The 15,537-nt window shown below is 42.8% G+C and overlaps 1 protein-coding gene across 2 annotated transcripts in view; it reads left to right on the top strand.

Annotated features, from left to right (window-relative positions):
- Nucleotides 1-2,678: 2,678 nt before the first annotated feature.
- ETV6 (ETS variant transcription factor 6) overlaps nucleotides 2,679-15,537 on the top strand; it is a 159,048-nt gene continuing 146,189 nt past the window's right edge. The window contains exon 1 of one of the 2 annotated variants that reach the window (XM_081191044.1): nucleotides 2,679-3,250. In XM_081191044.1, coding sequence (XP_081047170.1) covers nucleotides 3,218-3,250 — 33 coding nt within the window. In that variant the 5' untranslated portion in view covers nucleotides 2,679-3,217. The remainder of the gene's footprint in view (nucleotides 3,251-15,537) is intronic. The other variant, XM_081191043.1, reaches the window with a different exon arrangement.

Consider the following 15,537-nt stretch of genomic DNA (forward strand, 5'->3'; position numbering starts at 1 on the left):
ACAGTCATCTAATTCAGCCTACATTTTACCCGATTCTCCACAAGAGTATCATGGGGAGCCTCATTTCTGTTTCTTTTTTTTTGATGGAGTAACAAGCTGGGTGGATCAGGAGAATGTTGTGGACATAGTGTATCTTGATTTCAGTAAGGCTTTTGACAAAGTCCCCCATACTGTTGCGAGGAAGCTGGTAAAATGTGGACTGAACATGGGAACTGTTGGGTGGATTTGTTGCTGGTTGGCAGGTCCAGTGGCGTAGAGTGGAATGGGATAGAGGGGGCCGTTGTCCTGGGCACGTTTTTTGGAGGGGGTCTTAGTAGTCATAGCATACTTTTTCAAAGTGCTCACAGACCGACTGTCAAATTATCTGTTCTAGGACCTTTCCTGGTGTTGATCTCAAGCTCACAGATATTTTCTTGGGTCTTCTTTCCCTCCACACATGCCCGACTTCTAGACAGAATAATATTTTCCTGCATTTATTTAGGACTAGCTTAAGATTGCCAGAAGAAGTATCAGCAACTTCAGATATGCAGAAGACACAACCTTGATGGCAGAAAGTGAGGAGCAATTAAAGAACCTTTTAATGAGGGTGGAAGAGGAGAGCGCAAAATATGGTCTGAAGCTCAACATCAAAAAAACGAAGCTCATGGCCACAGGGCCAATCACCTCCTGGCAAATAGAAGGGGAGGAAATGGAGGCAGTGAGAGATTTTACTTTCTTGGGCTCCATGATCACTGCAGATGGTGACAGAAGTTATGAAATTAAAAGATGCCTGCTTTGTGGGAGAAAAGCAATGACAAACCTAGACAGCATCTTAAAAAGCAGAGACATCACCTTGCCAACAAAGATAGTTAAAGCTATAGTTTTCCCAGTAGTGATGTATGGAAGTGAGAGCTGGACCATAAAGAAGGCTGATCGCTGAAGAATTGATGCTTTTGAATTCTGGTGCTGGAGGAGACTCTTGAGAGGCCCATGGACTGCAAGAAGATCCAACCTCTCCATTCTGAAGGAAACCAGCCCTGAATGCTCACTGGAAGGACAGATCGTGAAGCTGAGGCTCCAGTACTTTGGCCACCTCAGGAGAAGAGAAGACTCCCCGGAAAAGACCCTGATGTTGGGAAAGATGGAGGGCACAAGGAGAAGGGGGCGACAGAGGACAAGATGGTGGGACACAGTGGCGTAGCGTGGGGGGTGCAGGGGGGGCCGGCCGCACCGGGTGCAACATCTGGGGCTTAGGGGACACAAATCCACGGGTTAGGGGGCGCAAATCCACGGGTTAGGGGGCGCAAATTACTTGCCTTGCCCCGGGTGCTGACAACCCACGCTACGCCACTGGTGGGACAGTGTTCTCGAAGCTACCAGCATGAGGGAGGCAGTGGAAGACAGGAGGGCCTGGCCTTCTCTGGTCCATGGGGTCACGAAGGGAACCAAACGACTTAACAACAACAAGCAGCTTTCAAACAGCAGCCAACAAGTTAGATACAGTAACTTGTTTTCCCAGTCTGTGAATTGTTTCCCTCCATGTATAAAGATAGTAGTAAGCTATGTCCAAAAAGGCAATGGAATGCTGCATGTAAAAGTTTTACTACCTTGTGTCAAATTTAAATCCTTGTTTGCACTTTCTGAGCCGTAGAACAAAGCAAGGAAAGGGGATGGGGGAGCCCTGGCCGCCGCGCAACAGAGTAAGTCCACGGAACTGAATGGGACTCCAAGACATAGTATTGGTCTTAACTTAATTGGTCTTAACCTTTCCCTTTCTTCTTTAAATTGAAGAAGATGGAAAAACACACATTCTAAGAAAACACCGTTTCACAACTGCCAGGAGCCTCAAGCAGCCATAAAGATCCTAGAGATCCCTCCCCAGGACTCCTTCCCTCCTCCCTCGGCTCCTCTGACCCCCTTCTTGCCTTTGTCTCCCGGGCGGGGGAAGGCAGCTCCCCCCCCCCCGCTCCGTTTGTGCAACCAAAGCGCTCATTTCCTGGTCGGATCCTCTTAAAGAGGCAGCACAGCGCAAAGGCCAGACAAAAGGCCCTGGTGCCGCTTCCCTCACCTTCCCGCAGCTCGGCGAGTTGGAAGCCAACCACGTGGTGCTGCTGCTCCGCGACTCCTTCCTTTGAAAGGAAACGCGGATCGTGCGAAGCCCCCCCCCCCCCGCCAGGCTGAGCCCGGGCGCATTTTCCTCGGCAGGAATTTCTGCTTGCCCCCTTCCCGCCCCGCCCCCCAGTAGCCCAGAGGCTCCGCCGAACTCAGCGGGGCTTACTCCCAAGTAGGAGCTCTGTCTACCAGTCGGGCAGCTAGGATCGCGCCCTCAGCCTGCCGCGAGGCAGCCCCCCTTGCAGTGCCTGCGCAATCCTGCGCGCCTGTCTCCGAAGTCAGTCTCCCGGAGTTCCGCAGGCTTGCCCCGTGTTCAGTGCGCAGGAGGACGGCGGCGGCAGCACCCGGTAACCTGCTATCCTAGCTTCGCAGCCGCAAACTGACCAGACCAACCCCCGCGCATCTCCTTGCGCTCTTTTCTCGTTTCCTCGCCTGAAAGTGGCCTTCTTGTCATTTTGCTCCCATTTCCATGCCAGTCTGGAAATGTAAGCTCGCCGCTCCCTCCAGCTGTTTTTGTGCCTGCCGATCCTCCTCCTCCTCCGCTCTCACAAGATCCCTTTTATTTATTTCCCTGTAACCCGAGCCAGCCCCCCCCCCCGCTCTCTCCGTTTCCTGGTGGATCCGGCTCCTTTAAGAGGCCGAGCTCAGTGCTGGGAACTCGCGTCACTTTGCAACCCAGAAACTCTCCAGATCAATGAGCGAAGAAGAGCCGCTTCTCGCAGTTCTGCCTTTCAGTTTCTCTCTTCCAGGAAAGGGAGAATTCCCACATTCAGGGGCAGAGAGAGCGGGAGGGGGACGGGGCGGACTGCAGCTCTGCGGGAGCACAAAACACGTCTTTTTTAAAGAATCAGAAAAATCAAATTCCCGTCCTCTTCTTTTTGGATCTGCTGAGAACCCAGAATGCCCAAGTGAGCCATGCAGGGCGCATCTCCCCGGGCAGATCGGCTGCAGTCCTTGTGGATTTGTCTTTCTGGAAAGATGATCGGAGGAACTTCTTAAAACGCCTGCGGTTGGCTGGGAAAGGATTTCTGCGGGGGTTGGAGGAAGAGGAAAGGAAAGAGGAAAGGGGAGAAAAAAAAGAAAGACGAGAACTTCCTGGTCTCTTTATTTCCTCCTCTTCTGAGACATGTCTGAGGGTCCTGGCCAGTGTTGTATCAAGGTAAAAGCTCGCTTTAAAAACCCTGTTTTAAAACCTACTTAGAGCTGATAATGTATGTTCCAACCCCCGAAACTAAAGATGCAATTGTGTATTTAATCCTTGGTCGCTTTAAGGAGTCGCCTAGAGCGGAAATAAGCGCCCGGGTCTCTTCATTTTCTTCCTCCTCTGCCTTTGGCGAGACTCCCTTCCCTATAACCTTGGGTTTCTTCGTCTAAAAAGGAGGTCGACCCTGATCCGTCGGGAGAAACGGAGGAAGAAAGCAAGCTTGTTTTCTGTTTATTTGCAGGGGAGTTCTGGCTGTAAACCCGGAGTGGGTTTACTCTTGTTACACAGCTGGTATGTTGCTTTGCACAGGGATCTCTGAAGTCAGCCTGAACTTTCTGTAGTATTCAGAGGAGAAGTTCCTCCACACTTTCAACTGGAATTCTTCACTAAAGCTGCTGCAGTTAAAAAGAGATGCCGCTCTCCACCCTTTCAAAGTATAAAGCCGTTTATGGCAGGTTCCAATCCTGAGCATGTTTACTTGATAGTAAGTCCCACTTACTCCCAAGTACATACAGAGTTAATTGTAACCTTACTTCTGAGTGGCTGTGCAATGTGATCCTTTTCCTATTTACTCAGAAGTAAGCCCCATTCAACTCAGTGAGGCTTGCTTCAGAGTAGAGGTATGTATATGTGCAGCCCATAAGGAAGGGGAGCTCTGTGTTTTATAAATATTGAGCTTAACACGTTTTATAGGCTGCCTTACTAACATCAGTGATTAAGTCTGAGTGACATTCTGACAGCCAAAAGGCTAATGTCAAAATTATTTTGAGATCACTATACAAAGGAGGGAAGGGAGAGGAGAGGGTGGGCATGTGAAACAACCTTTGTCAGCAGCTTATTTTTAAAATGTCAATTGAGCACTGTGGTGCTATTACTACATACATTTGCTACTTGATTAATTTACTTATTGGTTGCCTAGAATGGATGGAATTGGCACTGCTGCACATTTGTAAGAATACAGTTGTTTAGTATGGCAGCGCCTGCACTTTGGGACAGCCTGCCTCGTGAGATCAAGCAGGCACCTTCACTGGACTCTCTTCAGCACCTGCTAAAAGGCTTTCTTGTGTAGCCAAGCCTACCCAGATGCTTAGAAAGTTCAGGTAATTTAAATCTGTTTTAGTATTTTAACTTTTTAATGTTTTGAAATAGGGCTGTGAACTTTTCTCAGTTTTATTTTTTTATCTTTTTGTAAATGGCTTTTAGGCTTTTTACAATCAAACAGTGTGTAGATAGAAAATAAAATAAATAGAGGGGGCTGTTTTGTTGTTTGATATTTCTGCTGCAAAGTTGCATTTCTTTCTGACAAACTTCAAACTTCCTTCAAAGTTCTCTGGAACATTTGATAGAATTAAATAGGTTGCTCTGTGTCTAGTGGCCAAGGGATTCATTCAGATTATGAAAAAGGAAGCATGGTTTCAGTGAGCTAATTCCAAAATTTGCTTTTGAAAATTTTTGAATATGCATTTCCATTTAGCCAGAAAAGGTATTGTCACATCTCAAAAACTTTTAACTCTCTGTACTTTTTTATTTAATCCAGCAATGTATTTCTCTCAGAATTACTGATGCTGATCCAATGAACTCCTTAGCCCAGTGAGACTTACTTCTAAGTGAGCATATAAGTTGCTAGGCTGATTAGGGAATAGGTCCCATATAACTTGGATGGTTTCCCTCTGAGGAAATACATATGCTTCAAATTGCAAAGCAGCAATTTCAACATACAGTAGTCCTTTCTCTGTTGTGAGATGCATTTCCCAGGGGACATTGATAGGGTTGCACCAAGGTCATGAATACAGATTGAATATGTACCACAAGTTTGTACACAGTTTTATTTCAGGAATGGCACAATTTCTCTCTTTTGAGAGCTGTTTTTCTGCAGTGGCCAATTCAAAGCTTCCCCAGATGGCCTTAGACAAGCCATAGTTTTCAGCCTCCGTTGTCTCATCTGTAATATTGGGCTACATCTACTTTCCTACCTTTTAGAGGGGTGGCTTTAACAGATTACGGAAATAATGGAATGTAAAGCACTGAATATTCTAAATGCTCCATAAAAATGCTTAGTATTACTGTTTATCTCTGAACATGTGTAGTAGCATTACGTGGGGAATTTAATTGTGTAGCCTGATCCTATCTACATTTATTGAAAAGCAAGTCTTACTGATTTCAGTAGGACTTACTCCTAGCAGGTATGTATAGGATTGCATCCCAGTGAGCGCTCTGAAGATGGTTATTTCTTGGTCTGTTGAACAAGCTTGTAGTGAAATGTCTCACTTTAAGTAGCTCCTACAGGCCCTTGAGAATCTTCCACCTCCCCCCCAACCCCACCCTGCTTGCTTCACCCTGCAGTTATGCCTAATAATTGCAAGGGTCCATATACGGGCAGCAAAGTTCCTTTTTTTATTTCCCTGATTTATATTTTTATTCAGGACAAGTTGTGTTGCTTCACACCCAGTATTTCCATTTCAACATGTTCACTCAAATAAACTTAAGGTTCTATGCAATGTGGCATTTTAGGGATGGGGGATCAGCACCAATGAAGCTTGAAAGCAAGGCTGCTCAGTGCGTGAGGAATACATTGCTTATGGTGGCTGCTGACTCTTTACAGTATTCCATAGCAGCTGAAAGTTTCACTTTCAAACTGTTTTATGTTCTCCAACTGTATTAAGTACATATTTCCCCTTATCTTTCCTTTACCATTCTGGGGCACACAGTACATAGTTTGTGGTAAACTAAGATCTACTAACCTGTGAGTGCCTCTGACCTCAGTTGGACTTAGTTCTGAGTAGACATGTGTAGGATTGCTCTTTGAGTAATGTGTTCTTTTGTACGTACAACTGTAACTAAGCATTTTGGCAGGGTTATAGATCTGACTGGGACGCGGGTGGCGCTGTGGGTTAAACCACAGAGCCTAGGGTTTGCCGATCAGAAGGTTGGTGGTTCGAATCCCCACAACGGGGTGAGCTCCCGTTGCTTGGTCCCTGCTCCTGCCCACCTAGAAAACTTTCTGTGGACAGACTCTGGCTCCTTGGCCAATAAAGCGAGATGAGTGCCGCAACCCCAGAGTTGTTCGCGACTAGACCTAACGGTCAGGGGTCCCTTTACCTTTTTATGGATCTGACTGTTTAAAACAGGGTTTTCTTCTTGTTTGCTGGTCATTGGCTTTCCAAGTTTCCATTCCAGAAAGGAAGTATAGGCAACTCCCCATTTACATGGGGGTTATGTTCTGAGCACCACACACATCAGTGAAATTGCGTGTATTTGAAACACCATTGGAAAAACCATTAGAGGGGAAAACCCCCTCTAAACCCATTGGGAAACCCTTGGAAACCCCTTGAAAAACCAGCAGCACTTACCAGATGCCAAACTCTGCCAAAGCACACCACAGTCGCTCCCTCCAAACCTCCTTGCTCAAACTCCAACTCCCCACAAGACTCAGCAGTCAGTGCCAAGGCTTGTGGGATTGCTAGGCGCTGTTTTTATGCCTTTTTGCCCTTTCTGGGCTCTTCTATTTCTTTTTTAAAATATATTTTTATTGTGTTATACAAAACAAATTTAAGTTCAAACATTAAATATCAACATAATCATTTAGCATTCCCCTCCGCCCTTCCATGGTTAGCATTATCAATCCTTTTCTTTCCAACTGTTTCCCTTATTTTCTCTATATATATTTTTAATCATCCATTTATACTATAGTTTTTTTGTACATTACAAGCATTATTCAAATCCTGCCAAAGTTTTTAGTTGTTTACAGTGTTCTCTTAGGTACATTGTAGTTTTTTCCTATTCCTTCTTAAAGTTCTTCCTGGTTTCTGATTTTCTCAGTCAATTTTGCCATTTCGGCCTAGTCCATCATTTTCATCAGCCATTCGTCTCTGGTCGGGACTTTTATCTTCCTTCCAACTCTGGGCCAGTAGTATCTGCGCTGCTGTCGTCAAGTACGTAAATAGTCATTTCTGCTGCTTCAGAATCTGTGCACCTAAAATACCAAGTAAAAAAGCCTCTGGTTTTTTCACAAACATTATTTTAAACATTTTTTTCAACTCATTGCAGATCATTTCCCACAATGCTGTTGTTATCTTGCACGTCCACCGCATGTGGTAGAATGTGCTTTCTTTCTCCTTGCATTTCGAACAGACATTTGAATCATTTCTGTACATCTTTGCTAATTTTACAGGTGTTAAGTACCACGATACATCATTTTCATATAATTCTCCTTCAATGCACAGCGCGCTGTAAATTTTAAATGCTCCCTCCATAACTTTTCCCAAGATGAAAATTGGATATTGTACCAAATATCTTGTGCCCATTGTATCATTACTGATTTAACTTCTTCGTCTTTGGTATGCCATTCTAGCAGCAGTTTATACATTTTAGAAAGTAACTTCACATTGTTTTTCACAAATCTTTTTCAAACCTTGAAAATTCTTTACTAAATCCATTTTTGAAATCTATTTTAAACACTTCATTTAATGGATGGTATTGCAGCCAATCTGTTACTAACCGTCTTATGTCCTCAAAACTTTTCATTTTCAATTGTTGTTCTACTTCCATGAGCAACTCTTTATAGGTTGCCCATTCACTTTTTGCATTAGCCTTTTTCAAGGATATCACTTCCATTTTTTAAAAAAAGATATTTATTAGGAGTTTGCAGATTACAGAAAGAGAAAAAGAACAATAGAAAATTAAACAAAACAAAACAATACCTTACAATACATCAAAAAAAAAGAAAAGGAAAAAACAGAAAAAACAATACAGTGGTGCCCCGCAAGACAGAAAACTCGCTAGACGAAAGAGTTTTCCGTTTTGGAGGTGCTTCGCAAAACGAATCTCCTATGGGCTTGCTTCGCAAGACGACAATGTCTTGCGAGTTCCTGCTGGTTCCCCCCCCCTTTTTCTAAGCCGCTAAGCCACTTATCAGCTGATCCGATAAGCTGATAAGCCGCTAAAAGCCGCTAATAGCGCTAATAGCGCTAATCCGTCAATGGGCTTGCTTCGCAAGACGAAAAAACCGCTAGACGAAGAGAATCACAGAACGGATTCTTTTCGTCTTGCGAGGCACCACTGTACAATAAAACAACAACAAAAACAGAACAAAAACATTTAAAAACACATCCAGCCTTTCCATGTCTTTACCTTTCATATACTTGTTTCATCGACCTCCTCACACCTTTTTTGTATTCTAGTTCAAATAGCTATTTCAGCAAGTCCTTTCCATCTTTCTCAATTTTCGTTCTGAAATTTAACTTAAAACACCCTAACCTTAAATTTTCCACTTTGGTCCATTAACAATCTATTTTTACTTAATTCTTTATAACATTTCTGCTAAAACCATATAACTTCGTTCCAGCATCCTTCTAACATTCATTAATTTTACAATATTTCTGTAAATATACTTTAAATTTTTTCCAATCTTCTTCCACCGACTCTTCTCCCTGGTCTCGGATTCTGCCAGTCATTTCCGCCAGTTCCATGTAGCCCATCAGCTTCATCTGCCATTCTTCGCTAGTGGGTAAATCTTGTGTCTTCCAGTGCTTTGCGATGAGTATTCTTGCTGCTGTTGTGGCATACATAAAGAAAGTTCTATCCTTCTTTGGCACCAATTGGCCGACCATGCCCAGGAGAAAGGCCTCTGGTTTCTTCAGAAAGGTATACTTAAATACCTTTTTCATTTCATTATAGATCATCTCCCAGAATGCCTTAATCTTTGGGCATATCCATCAAAGGTGGAAGAATGTACCTTCAGTTTCATTACATTTCCAACATTTATTATCGGGCAAATGGTAAATTTTTGCAAGCTTGACTGGTGTTATGTACCACCTGTAAATCATTTTCATTAAATTCTCTTTTAAGGCATTACATGCCGTAAACTTCATACCAGTGGTCCATAACTGTTCCCAGTCAGCCATCATAATATTATGTCCAACATCTTGTGCCCATTTAATCATAGCAGATTTCACCGTTTCATCTTGAGTATTCCATTTCAAAAGCAAGTTACACATTCTTGACAAATTCTTAACTTTAGGGTCTAACAATTCTGTTTCCAATTTTGATTTTTCCACCTGGAAGCCTAATTTTCTGTCCAAATTATATGCCTCCATTATTTGATAATAATGGAGCCAATCTCATACTCTGTTTTTTAATTTTTCAAAGCTCTGCAATTTTAGTCTGTCTCACTCTTGTTCCAAGATTTCCCAATACTTCGGCCATTTGGCCTCCATACTGAGTTTTTTCTGAGCCTTTGCTTCCATTGGTGACAACCATCTTGGGGTTTTATTTTCTAACAAGTCCTTATATCTTATCTGTAATGAGTATGGGGTTGCTCATGCGTAAGTTGCCGCCACTCCTGGCTATGTTGCCTTGTTAAACTTTTCTGTCTGGACAGCCCTTCACTTCGTGGCTGCCTCAGTCGCTAGCAGAATCTGTCAGTGGGCGTTTCTTAAACCTTTTCCAGCATAAAAGCTGTTTGACGCCAAGTCTCCTCCTACTCTCCCTGCGCGGAAGTCTTCTGCGCAGGGAGGGTGTGGGTAGCGGAGGACCCGTGCTGGTGCCCTCTCGCCGATTCCCCCATCTGCCCCCGTTTCATAGAATCATAGAGTTGGAAGAGACCACAAGGGCCATCGAGTCCAACCCCCTGCCAAGCAGGAAACACCATCAGAGCACTCCTGACATATGGTTGTCAAGCCTCTGCTTAAAGACCTCCAAAGAAGGAGACTCCACCTTTATCCCTGGTGTTGCGCTGATTTCCTTCCCCAGCTGACGGGCTGCCTCTCTCCCTGCTGGGTCCTTCTCCAGCATCATTTGGGAGCCTTCCCTCCGCCTCTAGCTCCGATGTCAGTTCCCTGACATTATCCAAACATTATACAGTGCTTTTCTGACAATATGGTTTTTAAACAGGTATGCATGCCAACCAAATACGTTATTGAAACCTTCCAAATCCAACACATCCGTGTTTTCAAGAAGCATCCATTCTCTCAGCCAACAAAATGCGGCTGATTCATAATAAAGTTTAAGGTCTGGCAGGGCAAATCCACCTCTTTCTTTAGCATCTGTTAATATCTTAAATTTTATTCGAGGTTTCTTGCCCTGCCAGACAAATCTAGAGATATCTCTCTGCCACTTCTTGAAACAGTTCATTTTATCCAAAATTCACAATGTTTGAAACAAAAACAGCATTCTTGGCAATACATTCATTTTTATCACAGCAATTCGGCCTAACAACGATAACTTCAAATTTGACCATATTTCTAAATCCTTTTTCACTTCAACCCAACATTTTTCGTAATTATCCTTAAATAAATTCACATTCTTAGCAGTCATGTTGACCCCTAAATATTTCACTTTCTTAACCAGTGTCAATCCTGTCTCCTTCTGAAACTTATCTTATCTCAATCTCAGTTAGATTTTTCTCTAAAACCTTAGTTTTCGTCTTATTCAACTTGAAACCTGCTACCTGACCAAATTCTTGGATCAGTTCTAATACTCTTTTGGTACTAGGTTCTGGCTCCTGTAAAGTTAATACCAAATCGTCAGCAAATGCTTTCAATTTGTACTGTTTGGCTCCCACTTGTATGCCTTTTACCAATTGGTCCCTTCTAATCATATTTAGCCAAAACCTCCAGGACCGATATAAAAAGCAATGGAGAGATTGGGCAACCTTGTCGTGTCCCTTTCTCAATCTTAAACTCTTCTGTCACTACATTGTTCACAATTAATTTTGCCTTTTGTTCTGAGTAAATTGCACCTATACCGTTTTCAAAACCTTGGCCTACCCCCATTCCCTGTAGATTCTTCTTCATAAAACTCCAAGAAATATTGTCAAAGGCTTTCTCTGCATCCACAAATATCAAAACTGCTTTAGTATTAATCTTCACTTGTAGTTTTTCTAAAATATTAATTATATTCCTCGTATTGTCAGACAAATGTCTGCCCGGGAGAAAGCCCGCTTGGTCTTTATGGATTTCTTCTGCTAACACCTTTTTTAATCTTTTAGCCAAAATGTCTGCAAAAAAATTATAATCCACATTAAGCAATGATATGGGGCGGTAGTTCTTGAGCTGTGTCTTTTCTGTCTCTGTTTTCAGTATAAGTGTGATGTACGCTTCCTTCCACGACTCTGGTGCCCTTTTCCCTTCCAATATTTCATTACAGACTTCCTTTAAAGGTTGTATTAACCATTCTTTCAAAGATCTGTAATATCTTGAAGGATATCACTTCCACTGGGGAAAGCCACCTTGGTGTCTTCTGCTCTAACAGGTTTTTATATTTTCGCCATATACCATAAATTGCTTTTCTTACCAAATGATTCAAAAACCCTTTTCACTTAGGTATTCTCATACCATAAATATGCATGCCAACCAAATCTATTAGCATGACCCCCAAGGTCTAAAATATCTGTATTTTTTAAGATTATCCATTCCCGTAGCCAGCAGAGACATGACACCTCATACTATAATTTCAAATCTGGCAGAGAGAAGCCACCTTTTTCTTTGGTATCCGTTAGTAGTTTATATTTAATCCTTGGTTTCTTCCCCTGCCAGATAAATTTAGAAACATATTTTTGCTATTGTTTGAAGTGTCCTGCTCTACTGACTATGGGTATTGTTTGAAATAAAAATAACATTCTTGGCAATACATTCATTTTCATAACTGAAATTCTTCCCCAAAGTGATAAGTTCATCCTTCCCCAGACATCCATATTTTTCTTTATCTCTTTCTATGTTGTTACATAGTTATCCTTAAAAATATTTATATTCTTAGCTGTTAACCATACTCCCAAGTACTGCACCTTTTTTCTATTATCAGTTGTGTTGCTGGTTGTAGCTCATTTTTTTGTTCTGTCATATTTTTCACCAATGCTTTCTTTTTCTTTTTTTATTTAACTTGAATCCTGCTACCTGTCCGAACTCAGATTATTTTATCTAATACCCTTGGTATACTCACCACCGGGTTTTCTACTGTTACTAGAAGGTCATCTGCAAATGCTCTCAGTTTGTACGCTTTGCACCCAACTGTTACACCTTTTATTTCTTCATCAGATCTTATGTTCTTTGCCAGGGTCTCTAATACTAAAAGAAACAATAATGGCAACAGGGGACAACCCTTCTGGGCTCTTCTAAGGCCATTTTTGCATTTTTAAAATTCATTTCCAGGTTTGGCATGTCTAAATGGGGAGTTGCCTGTATTTCTTCACTTTTTCAAAAGAGGTGACTTTACATGTACAGGAGACTTGGTTGAATAGAGGAGCTCTAGAGCTTATGTACAGTGGTACCTCGGGTTACAGATGCTTCAGGTTACACATTCCGCTAACCTGGAAGTAGTATCTTGGGTTAAGAACTTTGCTTCAGGATGAGAACAGAAATTGCATGGCAGCAGCAGGAGGTCCCATTAGCTAAAGTGGTGCTTTAGGTTAAGAACAGTTTCAGGTTAAGAACGGACCTCCAGAATGAGTTAAGTTCTTAACCAGAGGTGCAACCGGATCTTCAGCAAGTAAAATGAGAAATCAAGTCTTTTTGGCATTTCTGTTAAAAAACAAAAAAAGCTCAACAACTTTCAGGGTGCCCTGCAAGATAACCCAGTCAGTAGTTGCTCCTGACATCCCATCCACCTCTTGGCCATCCTGAGCAGCGATGAGGCTTCTGACCTGTGCCAAGGAATTCTATGGTGTCATTTTCTTTGCTTTGGAATGATGTCTCTGCTTGTGTACAGGGGGGCCTCTCCACTCTGAGGGGTGCAGAGTCAGGGATGCGTTCTACACTGTAGAATGGCTCCTTATATGAAGGTTACAGTCACCAAAATGGAATTTCTAGTTGCCTGGGCAAGACAGCTCTCTTATTTTGATGCAGCTCTCTGGGCTGCATCAATAGGAGTATAGCATCTAGATCAAGGGAAGTAATAGTGCCACTGTATTCTGCTCTGGTCAGACCTCACCTGGAGTACTGTGTCCAGTTCTGGGCACCACAGTTCAAGAAGGACACTGACAAACTGGAACGTGTCCAGAGGAGGGCAACCAAAATGGTCAAAGGCCTGGAAACGATGCCTTATGAGGAACGGCTAAGGGAGCTGGGCATGTTTAGCCTGGAGAAGAGGAGGTTAAGGGGTGATATGATAGCCATGTTCAAATATATAAAAGGATGTCACATAGAGGAGGGAGAAAGGTTGTTTTCTGCTGCTCCAGAGAAGCGGACACGGAGCAATGGATCCAAACTACAAGAAAGAAGATTCCACCTAAACCTTAGGAAGAACTTCCTGACAGTAAGAGCTGTTTGACAGTGGAATTTGCTGCCAAGGAGTGTGGTGGAGTCTCCTACTTTGGAGGTCTTTAAGCAGAGGCTTGACAACCATATGTCAGGAGTGCTCTGATGGTGTTTCCTGCTTGGCAGGGGGTTGGACTCGATGGCCCTTGTGGTCTCTTCCAACTCTATGATTCTATGATTTTTTGAATGATGGACTGACTGTACTTGATTCTCAGTTAAAGATCTGGGTAGTTCAGATGACAACCTTGAGGCAGGTTAAGAGCTTGAAGAAGAAAAGTCACTTTATCCAGGAACAGTCCACATATCAGCCTTCAAAATTTCCCAGGTGACAGGCACATTTTGCACCTGGCTATTTGCCACTTGCGACCAAGCAGAGATGCCCAGGCGCCAGGCACCACTGCTTTCACACACTAGCAACGCACCCTATAGAATTCTATCTGTTATATTTTATCTGCACAATCAGAACGAATTTCTGAGTGGAACCAAAAGCTTGTATTGAAAAATATGACTTCCGAGCTGTCTGGCTCCAAAATGACAACTAGGCATTCCATTTTGGCGACTGTAACCTTGGTTTAAGGAGTCATTTGGTGCCTAGCTGATGTATCTGAGTTCCTAACACTGCCACATATATTCCAACCACCTCTTTTTTGGAGATTGCTCCTGCTTAGGCTGCACAGAAAGCAGTTTGCTTCCAGAAATTCATTCCAGTTGTGCAGATAACATACAACTGATAGAATTCTACAGGCTGGGATATTAGTGTGTGAAAACCGTCCAGATCCAGGGATCCCCAGGCAGGCACCTCCAGGTGGTAGAGATTTCAGGCCCCATCCTGGCACCGTCATCTTCACTTGGTCGCAAGTGGTCAAAAACTAGGTGCCAAATGCACCCGGTAAACTGCTGTCATACAGGGCAGTTTCAAAGTTGTAATTAGCCCCCTCTCCCCCCACCTCAGATGACTGTATCTAGTAAATACCTAGCGCATAGCATTTTGGTTATACTAAAATTAATATGTTAAATGGTTTTTAATGACTCCATATTTCACCTGCTTTAAATATAAATAATATAAGGGAAGTCCATGCTGTTGAATTATCTTAAAATATTTACAAGTGTTGTAAATTTCTGAACCAAAACATTTGATCAGGAAAATAAGCAATAAAGCACCCTTAGTATGGCTTAAATGCTATTTACTGGAAGTTTTCCAATAAATATAATTTTCAAGTATATAATTTTTAAAGCATGCTAAGGGTGCTTTATTGCCTGTTTTTCCTAATGAAATTGTTTGGCTCAGACAAACATGAAAAATTAACGTGCCACACTTACCGTTTACTAAATTAAAAGTTATATATGATCAATATGATCTCAATCTGTTTAGGGGATTCTTTCAGGTTTTTCAAGAAAACCACATCATTTTCTGGAAGTGACACTGGCCTAGTTCTGTGGGTGATCACTGCTTCATATTCCTAAGCTATTACAGTAGGAGCAGGATATGACCAGGGCAAATTTGAAACTGTTTGCCTGCAGGGCATCTATTTCAGTTGCTCAGGGCATGTAAATCCTGCTGCTCCTGTGTGGAAGCCAACACCCCACTTGGTCTGATGTTTGGACTCACATGTGTGAATCTTGCAGAACTCGGCACCCCCTTGCCACCACCAGCCTCAAAATTGGCAGTGCACGTGGTAAGGGATTGTCAAACATCACTATCCTTTGTGTGTTTTGCTACTTGCTCTTAGGAACCATATATTTGTTGGTAAAATTTGTATACTGTCTTTCATTTGAAGATTTAAGGGCAGTTCATTATGCTGCAGGTTCATCTCTCCCTGCTGTTCGTGTGTGTGTGTGTGTGTGTGTGTGTGTGTGCAGTAATATGTAAATTGTCCCTAAGATTGCAGCTGTAAATAGTATAGCAGGCCTCCGCAAGGTCCTCTGGTAAGTCTGGTGTGCTTCACATCTGTGGAGTGGCCTCCCCATTGAAGTGAGTCTCACCCCAACTTT

Source organism: Podarcis bocagei (assembly GCF_964188305.1).
Source record: "Podarcis bocagei genome assembly, chromosome: 4".
Taxonomy (NCBI): domain Eukaryota; kingdom Metazoa; phylum Chordata; class Lepidosauria; order Squamata; family Lacertidae; genus Podarcis; species Podarcis bocagei.